At 46.3% G+C, this 18,002-nt stretch overlaps 1 protein-coding gene across 3 annotated transcripts in view; it reads left to right on the top strand.

Moving 5' to 3' along the window:
• ABCG4 (ATP binding cassette subfamily G member 4) overlaps nucleotides 1-12,800 on the top strand; it is a 42,690-nt gene extending 29,890 nt beyond the window's left edge. For all 3 annotated transcript variants that reach the window (XM_070765579.1, XM_070765578.1, XM_070765577.1), the window contains 9 exons: nucleotides 1-98; nucleotides 2,159-2,273; nucleotides 2,834-2,973; nucleotides 3,782-3,880; nucleotides 5,803-5,971; nucleotides 6,773-6,873; nucleotides 7,131-7,289; nucleotides 8,487-8,605; nucleotides 9,733-12,800. The exon at nucleotides 1-98 is cut by the window's left edge and continues 26 nt beyond it. In XM_070765579.1, coding sequence (XP_070621680.1) covers nucleotides 1-98; nucleotides 2,159-2,273; nucleotides 2,834-2,973; nucleotides 3,782-3,880; nucleotides 5,803-5,971; nucleotides 6,773-6,873; nucleotides 7,131-7,289; nucleotides 8,487-8,605; nucleotides 9,733-9,958 — 1,226 coding nt within the window. In that variant the 3' untranslated portion in view covers nucleotides 9,959-12,800. The remainder of the gene's footprint in view (nucleotides 99-2,158; nucleotides 2,274-2,833; nucleotides 2,974-3,781; nucleotides 3,881-5,802; nucleotides 5,972-6,772; nucleotides 6,874-7,130; nucleotides 7,290-8,486; nucleotides 8,606-9,732) is intronic.
• The last annotated feature ends 5,202 nt before the right edge of the window (nucleotides 12,801-18,002 follow it).

Here is an 18,002-nt window from a genome sequence, read left to right as displayed (position 1 = left end):
AGGTGGTCTCCCTCCTCAAATCCTTGGCCCAAGGGGGCCGCACCATCATCTGCACCATCCACCAGCCCAGCGCTAAGCTCTTTGAAAAGTTTGACAAGGTGAGGCCCTCGGCGAGATTCCCAGGAGATAAACTTGCTCCGTCGAGCAGCGTGTGATGGAAATGCCCCAGGAGCCAAGGTGGCGCCCCCAATGGCAGAAGGAGGCCTTTGCAGGGCTTAGAACAGGGATGGCGAACCTATGGCACGGGGGCCACAGGTGGCACTCAGAGACATATCTGCTGGCACGCAAGCCGTTGCCCTAGCTCAGCTCCAACATGCATGTGTGTGCCGGCCAGCTGATTTATGGCTCGCACAGAGGCTCTGGGAGGGCGTTTTTGGCTTCCAGAGAGCCTCCGGGGGAATAGGGGAGGGCGTTTTTACCCTCCTCCAGCTCCAGGGAAGGCTTTGGAGCCTGGGGAGGGCGAAACATGAGCCTACTGGGCCCACCAGAAGTTGGGAAACAGGCCGTTTCCGGCCTCCAGAGAGCCTCTGGGGGGCAGGGGACGCTGTTTTCGCCCTCCCCAGGCATTGAATTATGGGTGTGGGTACTCGCATAAGCATGATAGTGTGTGCCCCTACTCTTTCAGCACCCAAGGAAAAAAAGGTTCCCCCTCCCTGGCTTAGACTATCTGGGGCAGGAGTTCACCGTTTTAAAACTCTTTGATTTGAGGATCCCGGGTGACGTATCTTTTTTAAAAAAAAATTAAATTGTTTTTAAATCACTACACACAAAACAAAACAGACATACAACAAATGTTCGGGGCATAGCCCCTTTTCTGTCAGAAGCTGCTATCGGATATACAGGGGGTGGACAGAAAAATGGAAACACCTTGCAGCTCTTCTGTGGAATCCAGATTTGTGAAGCTCCCTTCGAACAGTTTTTGTGGAAACCGGGTTCTGTACGTGTCTATTGAGCTCTGCAGTGATTTCAGGAGCTGCAGTCTTGCGATCCGCTCTAACAATTCACTTTAGAGTCCGACCAGTCTCTCTCAGACGACTTCGACTTTCGACCAGACCTGTGCTTGGCTGAGGACATTTTCCCTTCTCTTTCAAAAGCAGTCATGACTTTTGAGACATGACCTCTTGAAACGCCCAACATTCGGGCACTTTCTGTTACACTAGCGCCTGCCATTCGAGCACCAACAATTTGGCCTCTTTGAAAGTCTGAGAGGTCGGCCATTTCTAGAAGGTTATAATCAGTTTCCTTAAATTTCTGGCTGGGGAATTCTGGGAGTTGATGCCCAAATATCTTCAAGTTGCCAAGGTTGGGAAACACTGCTATAAATAATAAAGGTTCTTGAAGTAGTCTTTATTTATACTATCAATAAAGACTACTTCAAGAACCTTTATTAAACTGCTAGACAATTATCCCCGTGTTATTTCCGTTTAGGGATTTTCAACAAGGTTTATAAAAACAGAAACTCAGTACCTCCTCATTCATATTTTGACAGCAGCCAGGATTATTTATGGGCAACAATGGAAAAATAAAGAGAAACCGAATGAGGGAACGATCATTTAAAAAAAATAGGGGTTGTTCAGAAATGGATATGCTTACAAGGAAATTGAAAGGACAAGAGGAATCTGGATTATTACAAAATATGGAATAAATTTTGTAATGGGCTAAAAGAAAGAAATGATAAGAATGATAAAAAGAATGACAAATGAAGTGATGTATTTCTTATGGCACTCAGGATTTGCACTTTCTCTTCTCTTTCCTTCCTTCCTTCCTTCTGTCTTTCCTTGCTTAATTCCTTTCTTCCTTCCTCAATTCCTTCTTTCTTTCTTTCTTTCTTACTTTCTTTCTTTCCTTCCTTCTATCTTTCCTTGCTTAATTCCTTCCTTCCTTAATTCTTTCTTTCCTTCCTGCCTTCCTTCCTTCTGTCCTTCCTTAATTCCTTCCTTAATTCCTTCCTTCCTTAATTCCTTCCTTCCTTAATTCCTTCTTTCTTTCTTTCTTTCTTTCTTTCCTTCCTTCTGTCCTTCCTTAATTCCTTCCTTCTATCCTTCCTTAATTGCTTCCTTCCTTAATTCCTTCTTTCTTTCTTTCTTTCTTTCTTTTTTTCTTACTTTCTTACTTACTTTCTTTCTTTCTTTCTTTCTTTCTTTCTTTCTCTTTCCAGCTCTACATCCTCAGCCAAGGTCAATGTATCTTCAAGGGCGCTGTCTCCAACCTCATCCCATATCTGAAAGGGCTTGGCTTGCATTGTCCCACCTACCATAACCCAGCGGATTTCAGTAAGTCACGTCGGCCGTAGATGGCCTTTGCACCCACCAGAGTTAAGAGATGCATTGCACGGTCTTTTCCTAGGATCCTATAGTAGTAGGTCGAGCCTACTAGGGTTTCTAGGGAGATGTTCACCAACCTTATCTGGACATGCTGAGTCCTTTATCTGAGGATCTCCTGAACATCTGGCTGATGGATAGACCTGGAGTTTACCACATAGCCCCCATAGGGTCAGTCTTCTCCGAGTCCCGTCAGCCAAACAGTGTTGGCTGATCATGGATTCATGAAAATAATAGTCATAAGATTCTTAGCACGGGAAGGTTGAGTAGAAGTAGGGAAGGGCTACCACACTTTTTATTATCACAGTGTGGGCGTGGCTTATGCAGGACCACCCTGCATTTTCTTTCAATGCTTTCATTGCAAATTGGGTGAACTGGGGTGGAGCTCCCTTTTTGCTACCCCACTGCGTTCCCTCCCCGTCTGGGCAGTAGCCCACCCCTAAGTAGAGATGAGCGTCTTTTGGAAGAGGCATGACCTCCTCAGATGCCTCCCTCTGTCTTCCCCATCGCAGTCATTGAGGTGGCCTCGGGGGAGTATGGCGACCTCAACCCACTCCTCTTCCAAGCCGTCCAGAACGGGCTGTGCACCATGGAGGAGAAGAAGAGCAGTCCAGAGAAGATGGATTCCTTGGTGCCAGGGCCCTGCGTGGCGGTGAGTGGTCTACGGGGCAGGGGGAGGATGGATTCTTTGACAGCTGGAAACCCCAAGGCATCAGGAGGACCCTGTTAGGCTAGGCGAGGGCATCTTCGCTGGTTCCAAGATTGTTCTGTTTCCCTTTGACCTCTCTTTTTTTACCAGTTGATGTGCCCCATCTTGTGCATTGCTTGGAAAAGGTGTCATACACAAATTAAAACCCCAAACATATAAAACCCAGGCGTTTGCCGACGACCCGGTGTTGTTTTTGGAAAGACCCAACAAATTCTGCACCACAACTGTTGAAAAGAGATAGAGATATTTGGAGAAGTTGCAGGTCTAAAAATAAATAAGGGCAAAACTAAAATACTGAGGACTGTCCAGAAAATTTAAGGGCAACGATATTACAGGTGTGGAGGGAAATAAGGAGAAAAGATTACATGGAAATTCCAAAGTGGGCACCAACAATTGAAGGAAGGAAAAGGTGCCATAAATCAGGGGTCTCCAAGCCCCCCCCCGACTGGTCCATAAACAGACACGGAACTGTGTGACATGCCACGTCAACAAGCAAAGCCCCATCCGTGGGATGCAGGCAGGACGTGGCAACCTGACCCTTCCAATCCATGGCAAAAACCACAGAACCTGGTGACCAAAAGGTTTAGGGGCCTCAGTCATAAGGTTTTCCTTGGAGGTTGCTAGAATTGTTGGAGTTTTTATTCATCTGCAGTTTCTCTCTCTCTGTCTCGCCCTCCTTCCCTCCTCCCTCTCTTTCTCTCTTTCGTCTTCTCTTTTTTTCCCTTTCTTTCTCGCCTTGGCTCAACCCCAGGATTTGGATCATATCGAGAGCCACACGTTTGCCACTAGCACCCTGACTCAATTCTGCATCCTTTTCAAGAGGAGTTATATTTGCATCCTGAGAGACACGGTAAGAGTCAGGGAAGAAGGAGGGAGGGAGGGAGGGAGGAAAGAAGGAAGGAAGGAAGGAAGGAAAAAAGGAAGGAAGGAAGGAAGGAAGGCATGCTTCTGTGTTTTGCATTACTGATGTTTTCTGACTTCAGTTGCTGTGGCAACATCTGGAATATCTTTGGGGCCTTTCGGATGCAGAGCAAGGAGGGTCTCCCGGAAGTCAATGGTGGCCATAGAAGCCCATCCATTGTTTATATGTGTTGTGGCCACCAACTTGACTTTGGTTAACACATAGATGCATGTGTGTGCTCTCTGTCTGTCTGTCTGTCTCTCTCTTTGTCTCTCTGTTTCTGTCTCTCTCTCTTTCTTTCTCTCTGTCTCTCTTTCTGTCTCTTTCTCTATCTCTGTGTGTGTCTCTCTCCCTGTCTCTGTCTCTTTTTGTCTCTCTCTCTCTCTGTCTCACTGTCTCTCTGCCTCTCTCTTTCTCTCTGTCCCTGTCTCTCTCTCTCTCTCTCTCTCCCCATCTTTCTGCCTCTCTTTGTTTGTCTGTCTCTGTCTCTGTCTCTGTCTCTCTTTCTATCTCTCTCTCTTCTCCCATGAACACCTCCAAGCTGAACCTGCTATTTGGGTCTCCAACCAGGCAGGTCACCCTCAGAGAGATTCAAGACCCAGGATTTGATCGTCACCTTTTTATTCCTCCCCAGCCTATTTATTGATTTGTTTTTAAACAATGGCAACATTTACTCCTGGTCCAGCCAAAGATTCTGGCCAGCTTTCATCTCAGATGAATATTTGATAGGTTTGTATTTACTAAGCAGTAACAACAATGAGTATTTTGTGCTGCGTGGGGTTAAGAGAGGCTGGGTTCGTACAGCACAATTCGTCTTCATTCTTCATGTGTTCAGAGATTTTATGAACTCCTTTAGCAGCCCTGGGCAGCTTGCTGAAAAAGCTTATTTCCTCGCCACAAATAAAGACATTGCAAGCTTCTGAACACAGGAGAAGACCGCTGAGCTGGAAGTGCTTCTCACCCACATCACCCCATTGGGATAAAGAAGAGTTTCCTTCAACCCTGGAGGTCTACTGGCTTTCAACCCAACCCAACTTCAGAAGAGAAGGATTTAGGGGTCGTGATTTCTGACGGTTTCAAAATGAGTGAACAGTGCGGTCAGGTTCTCACTCGCCGGTCACGCCAAGCCACGCACACAACCACACCAGTAGCGGCAGCCATGGTTGGAACATTGCCTGGTTGGAACATCTTGAGAAAAAGGGAACTGATCGGTCAAGCCACAGAGTCTGGCTTCCCACAATAGAAACATAGACGATTGACGGCAGAAAAAGTCCTCCTGGTCCATCTAGTCTGCCCTTATACTATTTCCTGTATTTTATCGTAGGATGGATCTATGTTTATCCCAGGCATGTTTAAATTCAGTGACTGTGGATTGAGCAACCACGTCTGCTGGAAGTTTGTTCCAAGAATCTACTCTTCTCTCAGTCAAATAATATTTTCTCACGTTGCTTCTGATCTTTCCCCCAACTAACCTCAGATTGTGTCCCCTTGTTCTTGTGTTCACTTTCCTATTAAAAACACTTCCCTCCTGGACCTTATTGAACCCTTTAACCTATTTAAATGTGTCGATCATGTCCCCCCTTTTCCTTCTGTCCTCCAGACTATACAGATTGAGTTCATTAAGTCTTTCCTGATCAGTTTTGTGCTTAAGACCTTCCACCATTTTTGTAGCCCATCTTTGGACCTGTTCAATTTGATCAATCTCTTTTTGTGGGTGAGGTCTCCAGAACTGAGCACAGGATTCAAAATGTGGTCTCACCATACAGTGGGATTACAATCTCCCTCTTCCTGCTTGTTATATCTCTAGCTATGCAGCCAAGCATTCTACTCGCTTGCCCTACTCTACTTATGGGTCTTCTTGTTCTGCACAGCTCCTCACCCACCTGAGGTTCATGTCCCACATCTTCACGGGGGTCTTGATCGGCCTACTTTACCTGCACATCGGCAACGATGCCACCAAGGTCTTCAACAACACTGGCTTCCTCTTCTTCTCCATGCTCTTCCTCATGTTTGCTGCTCTGATGCCCACAATTTTGACATGTGAGTTGGGGCTGGAGGTGTGTGGGGGGGAGGGGTCCCTTTGAAGAACAGCCTGGTATCTTTAAGGACTTTTCTGGGTGAGATAGGCGGGTGTCGGAGGTGGGTCCCTGTTCAGTCCCAGCGACAAGTCCCCGAAGAAATAGGCCCCCCACACACTGATTTTACAAGATTTAAGCATGTAACCATTCCTGCCTTTTGGAAGCCCTGCATACTCGTGCATCAAGAAGAGGAGAATCCTCTTCTTTCTCATCACTGCCAAGAGTTGCTGGAGGTTCCGAAGGCCAAGGCTGAACCTTTGCCTCAGGCACTGACTTCTCGCCAGCCTCCTCACTGTACAACATGGGTGCCAGCTGCAAAGGTTGTTGGCGTATAACCAACTTGATCTCCTCTCGAATGGGATCTGCTATCAGCTGTACAGGCTGCTGGCCACAACACTGCCTGCATATGTTGTTCTTGTCAACTCACCTCCCTCTCACTCTCTTTCTCCTTCCCACCCTCCTTCTGTCTCTCTCTCTCTTTCTTTCTCTTTCCCTCTCTCCCTCCCTCCCTTTCTCTCCCTTTCTCTCTCTCTCTTTCACTCTTCTTTCTTTCTCTCTCTTTCTCTCTCTTTTTCTATCTCCCCTCTTTCTCTCTCTTTCTCCCTCTCTTTCTCTTTCTTTCTCCTTCTCTCCCTCTTTTTCTTTTCTTTCTCTCTCTTTCTCTCCCCCTCTCTTTTCTCTCTTTTTCTCTCTTTCTCTTTCTTTTTCTCTCTCTCTCTCCTTCTCTCCCTCCCTCCCTCTCCCTCCCTCTTTCTTTTTGCAGTCCCCCTGGAGATGTCAGTTTTTCTGCGAGAGCATCTCAACTACTGGTACAGTCTAAAGGCCTACTTTCTGGCCAAAACTGTAGCGGATGTTCCTTTTCAGGTGAGCATGTCATCCTGACCTCCATTTCTGCCATCAGGAGGGGTCCACTGCTTTTTTGTTTTTACAGCTGGATAGCAGGCCGAGGGGCCCCATTTGGCCCACCTCGGAAGGATGGAAGGCTGAGTCAACCTGGAGCCGGTGGTGGGATTTGAACTGCTGAACTACAGCTAGCAATCAGCAGAAGTAGCCTTCAGTGCTGCACTCCAACCACTGAGCCACCCCGGCCCTTGTTCATTGGTCTCCCGCTTCTTCTGCAGATCATCTGTCCCATCACCTACTGCAGCATCGTCTACTGGATGACTGGGCAGCCCCCCGAAGCCATCCGCTTTTTGCTCTTCTCAGCCTTGGCCACCTCCACCGCCTTGGTGGCCCAATCTGTGGGTCTCTTCATCGGAGCAGCCTCCAGCTCCCCACAAGTGAGTCTACAGCAGGAGCATGGTTCCAGAACGGTCCAGGGACCTTTTCTGATGGAGGAGGGGAATTCAAGTTATCAAGCTAAACCAGAGTTTAGCTTGATCCCCCTCCCCGCCACACACACACAAAAAGGAATTAAGGATCAAAAAAGAAAGAGCAACATTGTAGGATCTAATCAAGGTCCTTCTTAAAAAAAGGAAGGAAGGAAGGAAAGAAAGAAGGATAGAAGGAAGGAAGGAAAGAAAGAAGGATGGAAGGAAGGAAGGATAGAAGGAAGGAAGGAAAGAAGGAAAGAAAGAAAGAAGGAAGGAAGGAAGGATAGAAGGAAGGAAGGAAGGAAAGAAAGAAGGACGGAAGGAAGGAAGGAAAGAAGGACGGAAGGAAGGAAGGAAGGAAAGAAGGGAGGAAGGAAGGATAGAAGGAAGGAAGGAAGGAAAGAAAGGACGGAAGGAAAGAGAAAAAAGAAGAAAAAGAAATAGAATTCTTTATTGGCCAAATGTGATTGGACACACAAGGGATTTGTCTTTGGGGCATATGCTCTCAATGTACTAAAAGAAAAGATACATTTCTCAAGAGTAGAGTAGAGCAGAGCAGAGTAGAATTCTTGATTGGCCAAGTGTGATTGGACTTTGTCTTTGGTGCATATGCTTTCAGTATACATAAAAAGAAAAGATACATTTCTCGAGAATAGAGTAGAGTAGAATAGAGTAGAGTAGAGTACAGTAGAGTAGAGTAGAGTAGAGTAGAATTCTTTATTGGCCAAGTGTGATTGAACACACAAGGAATTTGTCTTTGGCACAGATGCTCTCGGTGTACAGAAAAAGAAAAGACACCCAGCTCCAAAACCAGGGTCTTCAGAAGATGCAAAATTCCCAAAAGACAGCTTGACACATCCAAAGAGTAGAAAGGGGAAGAAGCGAGATCATTGTTTGAATGACCCAAAGTGGTGTCATGGTACAATTGATTAGATGGATCACAGTCCTAGACCTCTGAACTAAGGAGATAAAACAGGCATCTACTTAAAACCTGCTTTCCTCACCTGCTCTCTTGGATCAAACAGGTCTACGAGGCCTACCTGGCTTGGGATGGTGAAGGACCCCAATCTACGGAAAGCTGGTTTACGTATTCGACTTGAAATCCTGAGTTTTCAGCATCCAACCATCTTAGATGTCTGTTTTCTCCCCCCATGTTCCTCCCAGGTGGCTACTTTCGTGGGTCCCGTTTCAGCCATTCCAGTCCTCCTCCTTTCCGGGTTCTTTGTCAGTTTCAAGACCATCCCTACCTACCTCCGGTGGAGCACCTACGTCTCCTATGTGAGGTAAGAAGCTTGGCTAGTGGTGGGGGCAATGGGGATTCTTGCGTGCATGTGTGGGCGCATCCCCAGTGTGACTTTTGCTTCCGCACATGCGCAAGAGTTGGAAGGGACCTTGTAGGTCATCTAGATATACCCTCGCATCTATCTATCTATCTATCTATCTATCTATCTATCTATCTATCTATCTATCTATCTATCTATCTATCTCTCTCTCTCTCTCTCTCTCTGTCTGTCTGTCTGTCTGTCTGTCTGTCTGTCTGTCTGTCTATCTATCTATCTATCTATCTATCTATCTATCTATCATCTACCAATATCTACCAATATCTACCAATCCATCCATCCGTCCTTGTGTCTCTAACGTCTGTCTGTCTGACTATCTATCACCTATCTATCTATCTATCTATCTATCTATCTATCTATCTATCTATCTATCTATCTATCTCTATCTCTATCTATCTATCTATCTATCTATCTATCATCTACAAATATCTACCAATCCATCCATCCGTCCTTGTGTCTCTAACGTCTGTCTGACTATCTATCACCTATCTATCTATCTATCTATCTATCTATCTATCTATCTATCTATCTATCTATCTATCTATCTACCTACCTATCATCTATCTATCTACCTATCTACCTACCTACCTACCCATCATCTACTTACCTACCTATCTACCTACCTACCTACCAACCTATCTATCTATCTATCTATCTATCTATCTATCTATCTATCTATCTATCTATCATCTATCTATCATCTACCAGTACCTATCAATCCATCCATCCATCCATGTGTAACATCTATTGTCTGTCTGTCTGTCTGTCTGTCTACCTATCATCCATCCATCCATCATCTATCATCTACCAGTATCTACCAACCCATCCATCCGTCCATGTGTCTCTAACATCTATTGTTTGTCTGTCTGTCTGTCTGTCTGTCTGTCTCCCTATCCATCCATCCCTCCGTCCGTCCGTCCGTCCGTCCATCCGTCCATCCATCCATCAACTCCCCCTCCTCCCCCCATCATAAAGAATGATGCTGGATGTTCCAGTCCCCTTTTCCGAAGGCGCCAAGCTTCCACTTCTTCTCTAGCCCCATTCCCCGTCTCTCCTTTGCTCTGCCTCAGGTACGGCTTTGAAGGCGTCATCCTCACCATCTACTCCATGGACCGTGGGAATCTGGACTGCACAGACCTTGATTGCCCCTTCAAGGACCCAGCCAAGATCCTGAAGGAGCTGGATGTGGAGGAAGCCAAACTGTACCTCGACTTTGTGGTCCTGGGGGTTTTCTTTTTCATCATCCGCCTTCTGGCTTACCTCACCCTCAAGTACAAGGTGAAGGCGGAGAGATAAGAGGGCACCTGGACCCCGTTCCTGATGCTGGGGGACAAACACAGCCAGCCAGGCAATGCCCTCCCTCCCGCTGCCCTCCTGCCCCACACGGAACCTCGGCAGGGTGGAGATCAAGGAGGGAGAGGTTGGAGAACTAGGGACCACCAACAGCTGGGCCAAAGACTGATGAAGGCTCTCGGAACTGTTTTAACCTAAATTCTTCGTGGAAAAATAAGGCTTCCTCCCTTCCCCCTTCCTTCCTCTCCTTCCTTCCTCTCCTTCTTTCCCTTCCCTTCTCCTCTCCTCCCTTTCTCCTTCTTTCCCTTTCTCCTTCCTTCCTCTCCTTTCTTCCCTTCTGTTCCCTTTGCTTCTCCTCCCATTCTCCTTCCTTCCTTTCTCTCTCTCCTTTCTTCCCTTCCCTTCCCCTCCTCCTTCCTTCCTTCCTTCCTTCCTCCTTCCTTTCTTCTTCCTTCCTCTCCTTTCTTCCCTTCCGTTCCCTTCCACTCCTTTCCTCCCTCCTTTCCTCCCTCCCTCCCTCTTCTTTCTATTTCTTCCCTTCCCTTCCACTACCCTACCCTACTCCTCTCCTTCCTTCCTTCCTTCCTTCCTTCCTTTCCCATCCTTCCCTTGCTCTCCTTTCTATTTCTTTCCCTCCTCTCTTCCCCTCCCCTCCATTCCTTGCCTCCTTCCTTCCTTTCTCCTTCCCCTCCTCCCTCCCTCGTATCTCTCCTTCTCTCCCTCCCTCTCTCCTATACATTTCTGGACCGTATCCTCCAATCTCTCTTCCCAAAGCTGACTAGCCCCCCAACGGGGTGGGGGCAGCCGGAGAGAGTGGGAGATGCTAGAACTGGTTCGGGCAGGGCCCGGGGGAGGGGCTGGGCTGGGTGGGGGGGAAGCTGTACAGGGAGGGTGGGTTTTTTTCCTCTTGACAAGCACACTTTGTAGCGCCATCGCTTTATCGCCTCCGGGGTTTGTTTTTTTGGGGACTCGCTTTGCTTGCAGGAACTGTAGCATGTGGATGCGTATTAAGACTCCCGGAAGACTTAATAGGAGGCGTGGTCTGCCTAGGGCTGCACCCCGCATCCCTCCACGCAGCCATGGGGTGATTTCGGCATCTTCCCTTCCTCCCTCTTGGCCTCCTTTCCCGGTAGCCTTTTTTCTGCACCCTTTATAATCCCTCCCCACAAATATCTATCCAGACTACAGGGCCCTCTGCCCCCCTGGAGGGGTTTTCGAACTTTTGAGCGGCGTTTGGAAAACTCGCTCCTTCTGGTGGGGCCAGAACCGGTGGCTGACAGATTCCAAGGGAAGGAAAGGCGGCTTCGGGTTGCATAAAAACCTCGGGGTGCGTCTCGGCTGAAAACGGGAGATCTGGCTCTAGTCCTCGACTTATTACATCCATTAAGGGACTGTTCAGAGTGACGGCGACATTGGGAAAAAAGTGACTTTTGATCGTTTTTTACAGTTACGACTTTTTGCAGCCTCCCCCAAGATGCCAATCCAGAGGCTTAGCTGCGGCTTCGTAGTTATGATGGTTGGGGCTTTCCCACGGTCCCACGATCCAAATCCAATCCCCCAACCCGGCAACTGACTCATACAGTGGTACCTCTACCTAAGAATGCCTCTACTTACGAACTTTTCTAGATAAGAACCGGGTGTTCAAGATTTTTTTGCCTCTTCTCAAGAACCATTTTCCACTTACAAACCCAGGCTTCCAAAACTGTAACCGGAAAAGGCAAGGAGAAGCCTCCGTGGGGCCTCTCTAGGAATCTCCTGGGAGGAAACAGGGCCGGAAAAGGCAGGGAGAAGCCTCTGTGGGGCCTCTCTAGGAATCTCCTGGGAGGAAAGAAGGCCAGAAAAGGCAGGGAGAAGCCTCCGTGGGGCCTCTCGGAATCTCCTGGGACGAAACAGGTCCAGAAAAGGCAGGGAGAAGCCTCCGTGGGGCCTCTCTAGGAATCTCCTGGGAGGAAACAGGGCCGGAAAAGGCAGGGAGAAGCCTCCGTGGGGCCTCTCTAGGAATCTCCTGGGAGGAAAGAAGGCCAGAAAAGGCAGGGAGAAGCCTCCGTGGGGCCTCTCTAGGAATTTCCTGGGAGGAAACAGGGCCGGAAAAGGCAGGGAGAAGCCTCCGTGGGGCCTCTCTAGGAATCTCCTGGGAGGAAAGAAGGCCAGAAAAGGCAGGGAGAAGCCTCCGTGGGGCCTCTCTAGGAATCTCCTGGGAGGAAAGAAGGCCAGAAAAGGCAGGGAGAAGCCTCCGTGGGGCCTATCTAGGAATCTCCTGGGAGAAAACAGGGCTGGAAAAGGCATGGAGAAGCCTCCTTGGGGCCTCTCTAGGAATCTCCTGGGAGAAAACAGGGCCTCTACCCTCCCTGTGGTTTCCCCAGTCGCATGCATCATTTGCTTTTACATTGATTCCTATGGGGAAAATTGCTTCTTCTCACAAACTTTTCAACTTATGAACCTGGTCACGGAACAAATTAAGTTCGTAAGTAGAGGTACCACTGTATTTACAACAGTCGAGGAAAGTTGATGGGGAGTCCAGATCCACTTACCGACCAAGTTAACTGATTTGTCCACTGCAAAGTGACCCCCTTCATGGCATCAGCTGGAAAAGGGTCTCAAGAGGGGGCAAAAGTGACTTTACTCACATCTCGCTCAACACAGAAACAACCGGGCTCATAAGTCGAGGACCACCTGGGGTGAGAATTTCATGTCGGAGCCATAAAAGAAACACACTTCCACCTTTTACATCTGGTGATTCAAGTGCGTCCGGTTTATGAAACCATATTCGAAACCGGTTCGTCCTGATTAACCGGAAGAAATTACAGGAGATTATAATTAAACTGTAGTTTGCCTGGAATGGCAATTTGCTCCAGTTTCACACTTCCAGCCTGCCGGGGAGAAATACCTTGTCTATATATCTTATCTGCAGACGTACAGGAAAAAAAATGCCATTTGAGACTTTTTTGAAGGGTGTTGCCAACCTTCTCGGATCTCCATCGCTGGTCCAAGAACATCTGGAGGGAGGGGGGGTCCTTCGGTGTTTCTTCTGGCAATGATTTATTTTCCAATTCTGAGACAATCAAGTCCGCGCGTTCATCCAAACCACTTCCTAGCTTCCTCTCCGTGCGGCTTGTTTTAAAGACGGGTGGAAACTAACCGAGGGGAGAAGCAACCTTAGAACTTAGAAGACATTTCCTAAGACAGAGTGGACAATTAACCAGAGGAACGACTTGCCTCCAGAAGTTTTGGGTGCTTCAGTCACTGGAAATTTTCAAGAAGAGATTGAACAACCGTTTTTCTGAAGTGGTATCAGGTCTCCTGCTTCAACATGTCCAACTCTTGTTATTCTATTCTATTCTATTCTATTCTATTCTACGAGGGTCGCCCAGAAAGTAATGCACCACATTTTTTTTCTTCAACACAATGAAACCTGCACACAAAAAAGAACGATGTTTCTTCTACGCTCCCTATTTTCCCACGTAATCTCCGTCCCGCTTTGTGGCCTTCCTCCTGCAAGACACAAGGGTGTGTATGCCCTGTTGGTACCACTCCTTGGTCACGAAGCCATTTCTGCATTGTGTGAATCACCTCTTTGTCATCCATCCTCAAAATGTCTTCCGCGACTAACCGTACTTCTGTCGACTGCGGATTCTCCATAAACTGTACACAAACATTTGTGAACGTTCCCAACAGTTTCTTTGTCTGCAGTGAGAAATTCAATGACAATACGTTGCTTGTAACGTACATCCCTTACAGACGCCATTTCGAAACACAGCTGCAGCTACGCTATCTGTCTGAAGAAACGCAAAATTTACACTCCTGACTCTTCAAATAATATATATCTAAAGTTTTGCATTTGTACCATTACTGTAGGCTGAGAAAAAAAAGTGGTGCATTGCTTCCTGGGTGACACTTGTTTTTGAGAATTTGAAGAAGTGCCATCACTTCTAGAGGGGACAACCTTTTGGAGAAGAAGCAAGGCACAGAAAAACACACTGCTCAACAAAATTAAGGGAACACTTAAACAACACAATATAACTCCAAGTAAATCAAACTTCTGTGAAATCAAACTGTCCACTTAGGAAGCAACACTGATTGACAGTCAATGTCACCTGCTGTTGTGCACATTCAACTTTGCACACAACAAAGTATTCCATGAGAATATTTCATTCATTCAGATCTAGGATGGGTTCTTGGAGTGTTCCCTTTATTCTTTTGAGCAGTGTATTTCCCTGCAGTCCCACAAAGACTTGGTGGCAGTGGTGTGGCTACTGGACATTGGCCTTGTGGATGCTCTGAAAGAGAAGTCTTCAAACTTGGCAACTTTAAGACTTGTGGACTTCAACTCTCAGAATTCTCGAGCCAGCTATTTTTTTTCTCTTTCGTCTCACAAACTTTTTTCTTTCTTTCTTTCTTTCTTTCTTTCTTTCTTTATTCCTTCCTTTCTTTCCATTCAAACACACTTCCTTTTTTCTTTCTTTCCCTTTCCTTTTTCCCTTTCTTTTCTCTTTTTTGTCTCACACACTTTTTCTTTCCCTCTCTCACCTTCTCTTTCTCTCACAAACACTTTCCTTTTTCTTTCTTTCTGTCTCGCAAATCTTTTTCTTTCTTTTTTCCTCCTTCCTTTTCTTTCCTTTCCTCCCCTTCCTCTCCTTCCTTCCTTTCCTTTTCTCCCCTCCCCTTTCCTTCCCTTCCCTTCCCTCCTTCCTTCCACTTTCTTCCTTTCCGTTTCATCCTTTCCCTTCCTCTCTCTTTCCCTCTCTTTCTGGCCCATCAAGAGGACTTTCCCTGAGGAGCCCCTTCCCCCTTCTCAGACCCCCTCCACCACCCAGAAAACCTCTCCACTGCAGCAATAACCCTCTTCCTTTTCTTCCGGCGTTGCCTTGGCTTCCACAAGCCCCCATTCTGGGACCTTTGCACCCCGTTTTTATAGCTGTGGCAACCAGGAGAGCAGGCGCCCCGGGGGTGGGAGCCTTCTCTGCGAATGGATGGATGAACCCTCTAAAGCCAGATTTCACCCCCCCAGTTGTGGGCATCTTCTCAGGAATGAAAGAGGCCTTGATCCTTCCAGAGCAGGAATTATAAAAACATCCAAGGGGTTCGTACCCATCTGGAATTTGCCCAGGGTGATTTCCCAGCATCCTCAATTTGCAACCACGACTGTTCCAAGTTACGACGGTGCTGAAAAGGCCTGTTTGCAACATCCGCTGCGTGACGCGATCGAAATTCGGGCCCGTACTCTGGAATGTCCCATGTTCAAACTTTCTGCAAACTTCCCAGCCGAGCCGACGAGCAAAACTCAACGGGGAAAGCTGGGTTCGCTTACCAACCGCACGAACCACCATAACGCTTAACCACCGTGGCCGAAAGGTCATAAAATTGGAGGCAACTCATTTTTACAACCTGACTGCTCAGCGACAGAAATTCACGTCCCCGATTGGGGCCCTAACTTGGGGACCCCCTTAATTTCACAATAAAGGCAAGAGGTTTATTTTTTCAAAGCTAATGGCCCAAATACATAACCCAAGGTGCTTTTTCAAGAGACAATCGGACTGTCTTTGCTTTTCCTTCCTTGAAGATGTTTCTCCTCTCATCCCAAAAGCTTCCTCGGTTCTGAACCATCAGAACTTCAATCAGGCTGGAAGAAGCTTCTTGCTTGAGGAGCGAGACGACTTCCAGGGACAAAAACCCCAAGAAAGTCCGATCGCCTCTTGAAAAAGCACTTTTGGAACAACTGGGATGACCTCCCTGGCAGTGATGGGCTGCCAAATTTTTACCGCCACACAGTGGGTGTGGTTTATTTTGTGGCTTGATGGCCATGTGACCAGGTGGGAGTGGCTTGACAATCATGTTACCGGGGAATGGCTTCAAGATCATGTGACTGGGTGGGAGTAGCTTACCAACCAAGAAAACTTTGTCAAATAGGTGCTTGGACTCTTTTTCAGTGGATTAAGTCCCATTATTTGAATAGCCCCCAAAAGGACGAATGACAGACAGCATTATTTGTTGAAGAGCACAGCGACATTTTAAAGGTATTGTACTGAACCCACAAGGTTCAGCATGATAACAGATAAGGCAAGTAGCTCGATTTTCTTGAATTGCTATAGAAGTTCAGTTCTAGATAATGATTAAAATTATTAAAGCGTTGATGGGTAAAAACATACTATTTAATTATTTCCTATTTTAAAAGTAATTAAGGATCATACTAAGGTATTAGAGGAAGAGGACAATAAAAAAATTAGGCATTCAATAAATTGTGCATAAACTTACTACCCCCACTGCATGGGGGCAGCAACCCATTACTGCTCCCTGGGCACCTGCAGATATGTTGAGATAATTTGCAATGATTGGCAAACTGGGAAGTTGAAAAACTGCAATCTCCACACGTCTACAAGTTCCAGAAAACTGCTCTGATCTATTGATGAAGATGTTCCCTTCAAGGCTCTATGCTCAAGTTTAAAGACTCCTTTGTTGGTGCTATGATTTCAATTGGCCATTCATTGCTCCTACCCCAAACTCAGGCAAGAATACAATTTTCTTTCTTTCTCTCTCTCTCTCTGTCTCTCTCTCTCTTTCTTTCTACCTTTCATTCCCACTGTTATTTTCGGAGAGGTGGGCGGGGATATATCTTCCTTCCAATCTTAACAACTCGATGACGCCTGATGATGGTACATCTTCACTAGTTGCAAATGTTTAGGAATAAACAATAGCCAATTTCTGCTTTTCCTGGTGTTTCTTTGTTCTTGGTGTTGGAATTCGTGGTATAGGATCCTTCGGAAACATTGTATGTTTGCAACTTTGGGGCTTTCAAAGCAAGTTTATTTTAAGCAGCTCAGGGGCTAAATAGAAACATAGAAACATAGAAACATAGAAGTCTGACGGCAGAAAAAGACCTCATGGTCCATCTAGTCTGCCCTTATACTATTTTCTGTATTTTATCTTAGGATGGATATATGTTTATCCCAGGCATGTTTAAATTCAGTTACTGTGGATTTATCTACCACAACTGCTGGAAGTTTGTTCCAAGGATCTACTACTCTTTCAGTAAAATAATATTTTCTCATGTTGCTTTTGATCTTTCCCCCAACTAACTTCAGATTGTGTCCCCTTGTTCTTGTGTTCACTTTCCTATTAAAAACACTTCCCTCCTGGACCTTATTTAACCCTTTAATATATTTAAATGTTTCGATCATGTCCCCCCTTTTCCTTCTGTCCTCCAGACTATACAGATTGAGTTCATTAAGTCTTTCCTGATACGTTTTATGCTTAAGACCTTCCACCATTCTTGTAGCCCGTCTTTGGACCTGTTCAATTTTGTCGATATCTTTTTGTAGGTGAGGTCTCCAGAACTGAACACAGTATTCCAAATGTGGTCTCACCATCATTCTATATAGTGGGATCATAATCTCCCTCTTCCTGCTTGTTATACCTCTAGCTATGCAGCCAAGCATCCTACTTGCTTTCCCTACCGCCTGACTGCACTGTTCACCCATTTTGAGACTGTCAGAAATCACTACCCCTAAATCCTTTTCTTTTGAAGTATTTGCCAACACTGAACTGCCAATACAATACTCAGATTGAGGATTCCTTTTCCCCAAGTGCATTATTTTACATTTGGAAACATTAAACTGCAGTTTCCATTGCTTAGACCATTTATCTAGTAAAGCTAAATCATTTACCATATTACAGACGCCTCCAGGAATATCAACCCTATTGCACACTTTAGAGTCATCGGCAAATAGGCAAACTTTCCCTACCAAACCTTCCCCTATGTCACTCACAAATATATTAAAAAGAATAGGACCCAGAACAGATCCTTGTGGCACACCGCTTGTAACCTGACTCTGCTCAGAATACTCGCCATTAACAATAACTCTCTGATGTCTATGCTTCAGCCAGCTGAAAATCCATTGAACTATCCAGGGATTAAGTCCAATCTTCACTAATTTATCTATCAGCTCTTTATGTGGAACCGTATCAAAGGCTTTGCTGAAGTCCAGGTAGGCAATATCCACGGCACCACCTTCATCCAACACCTTTGTGACATAGTCAAAGAAATCAATGA

This window comes from Erythrolamprus reginae, chromosome 12 (genome assembly GCF_031021105.1).
Source record: "Erythrolamprus reginae isolate rEryReg1 chromosome 12, rEryReg1.hap1, whole genome shotgun sequence".
Taxonomy (NCBI): domain Eukaryota; kingdom Metazoa; phylum Chordata; class Lepidosauria; order Squamata; family Dipsadidae; genus Erythrolamprus; species Erythrolamprus reginae.
The sequence above is the reverse complement of the archived record's forward strand: the minus strand, read 5'-3'. Positions and strand labels throughout refer to the sequence as shown.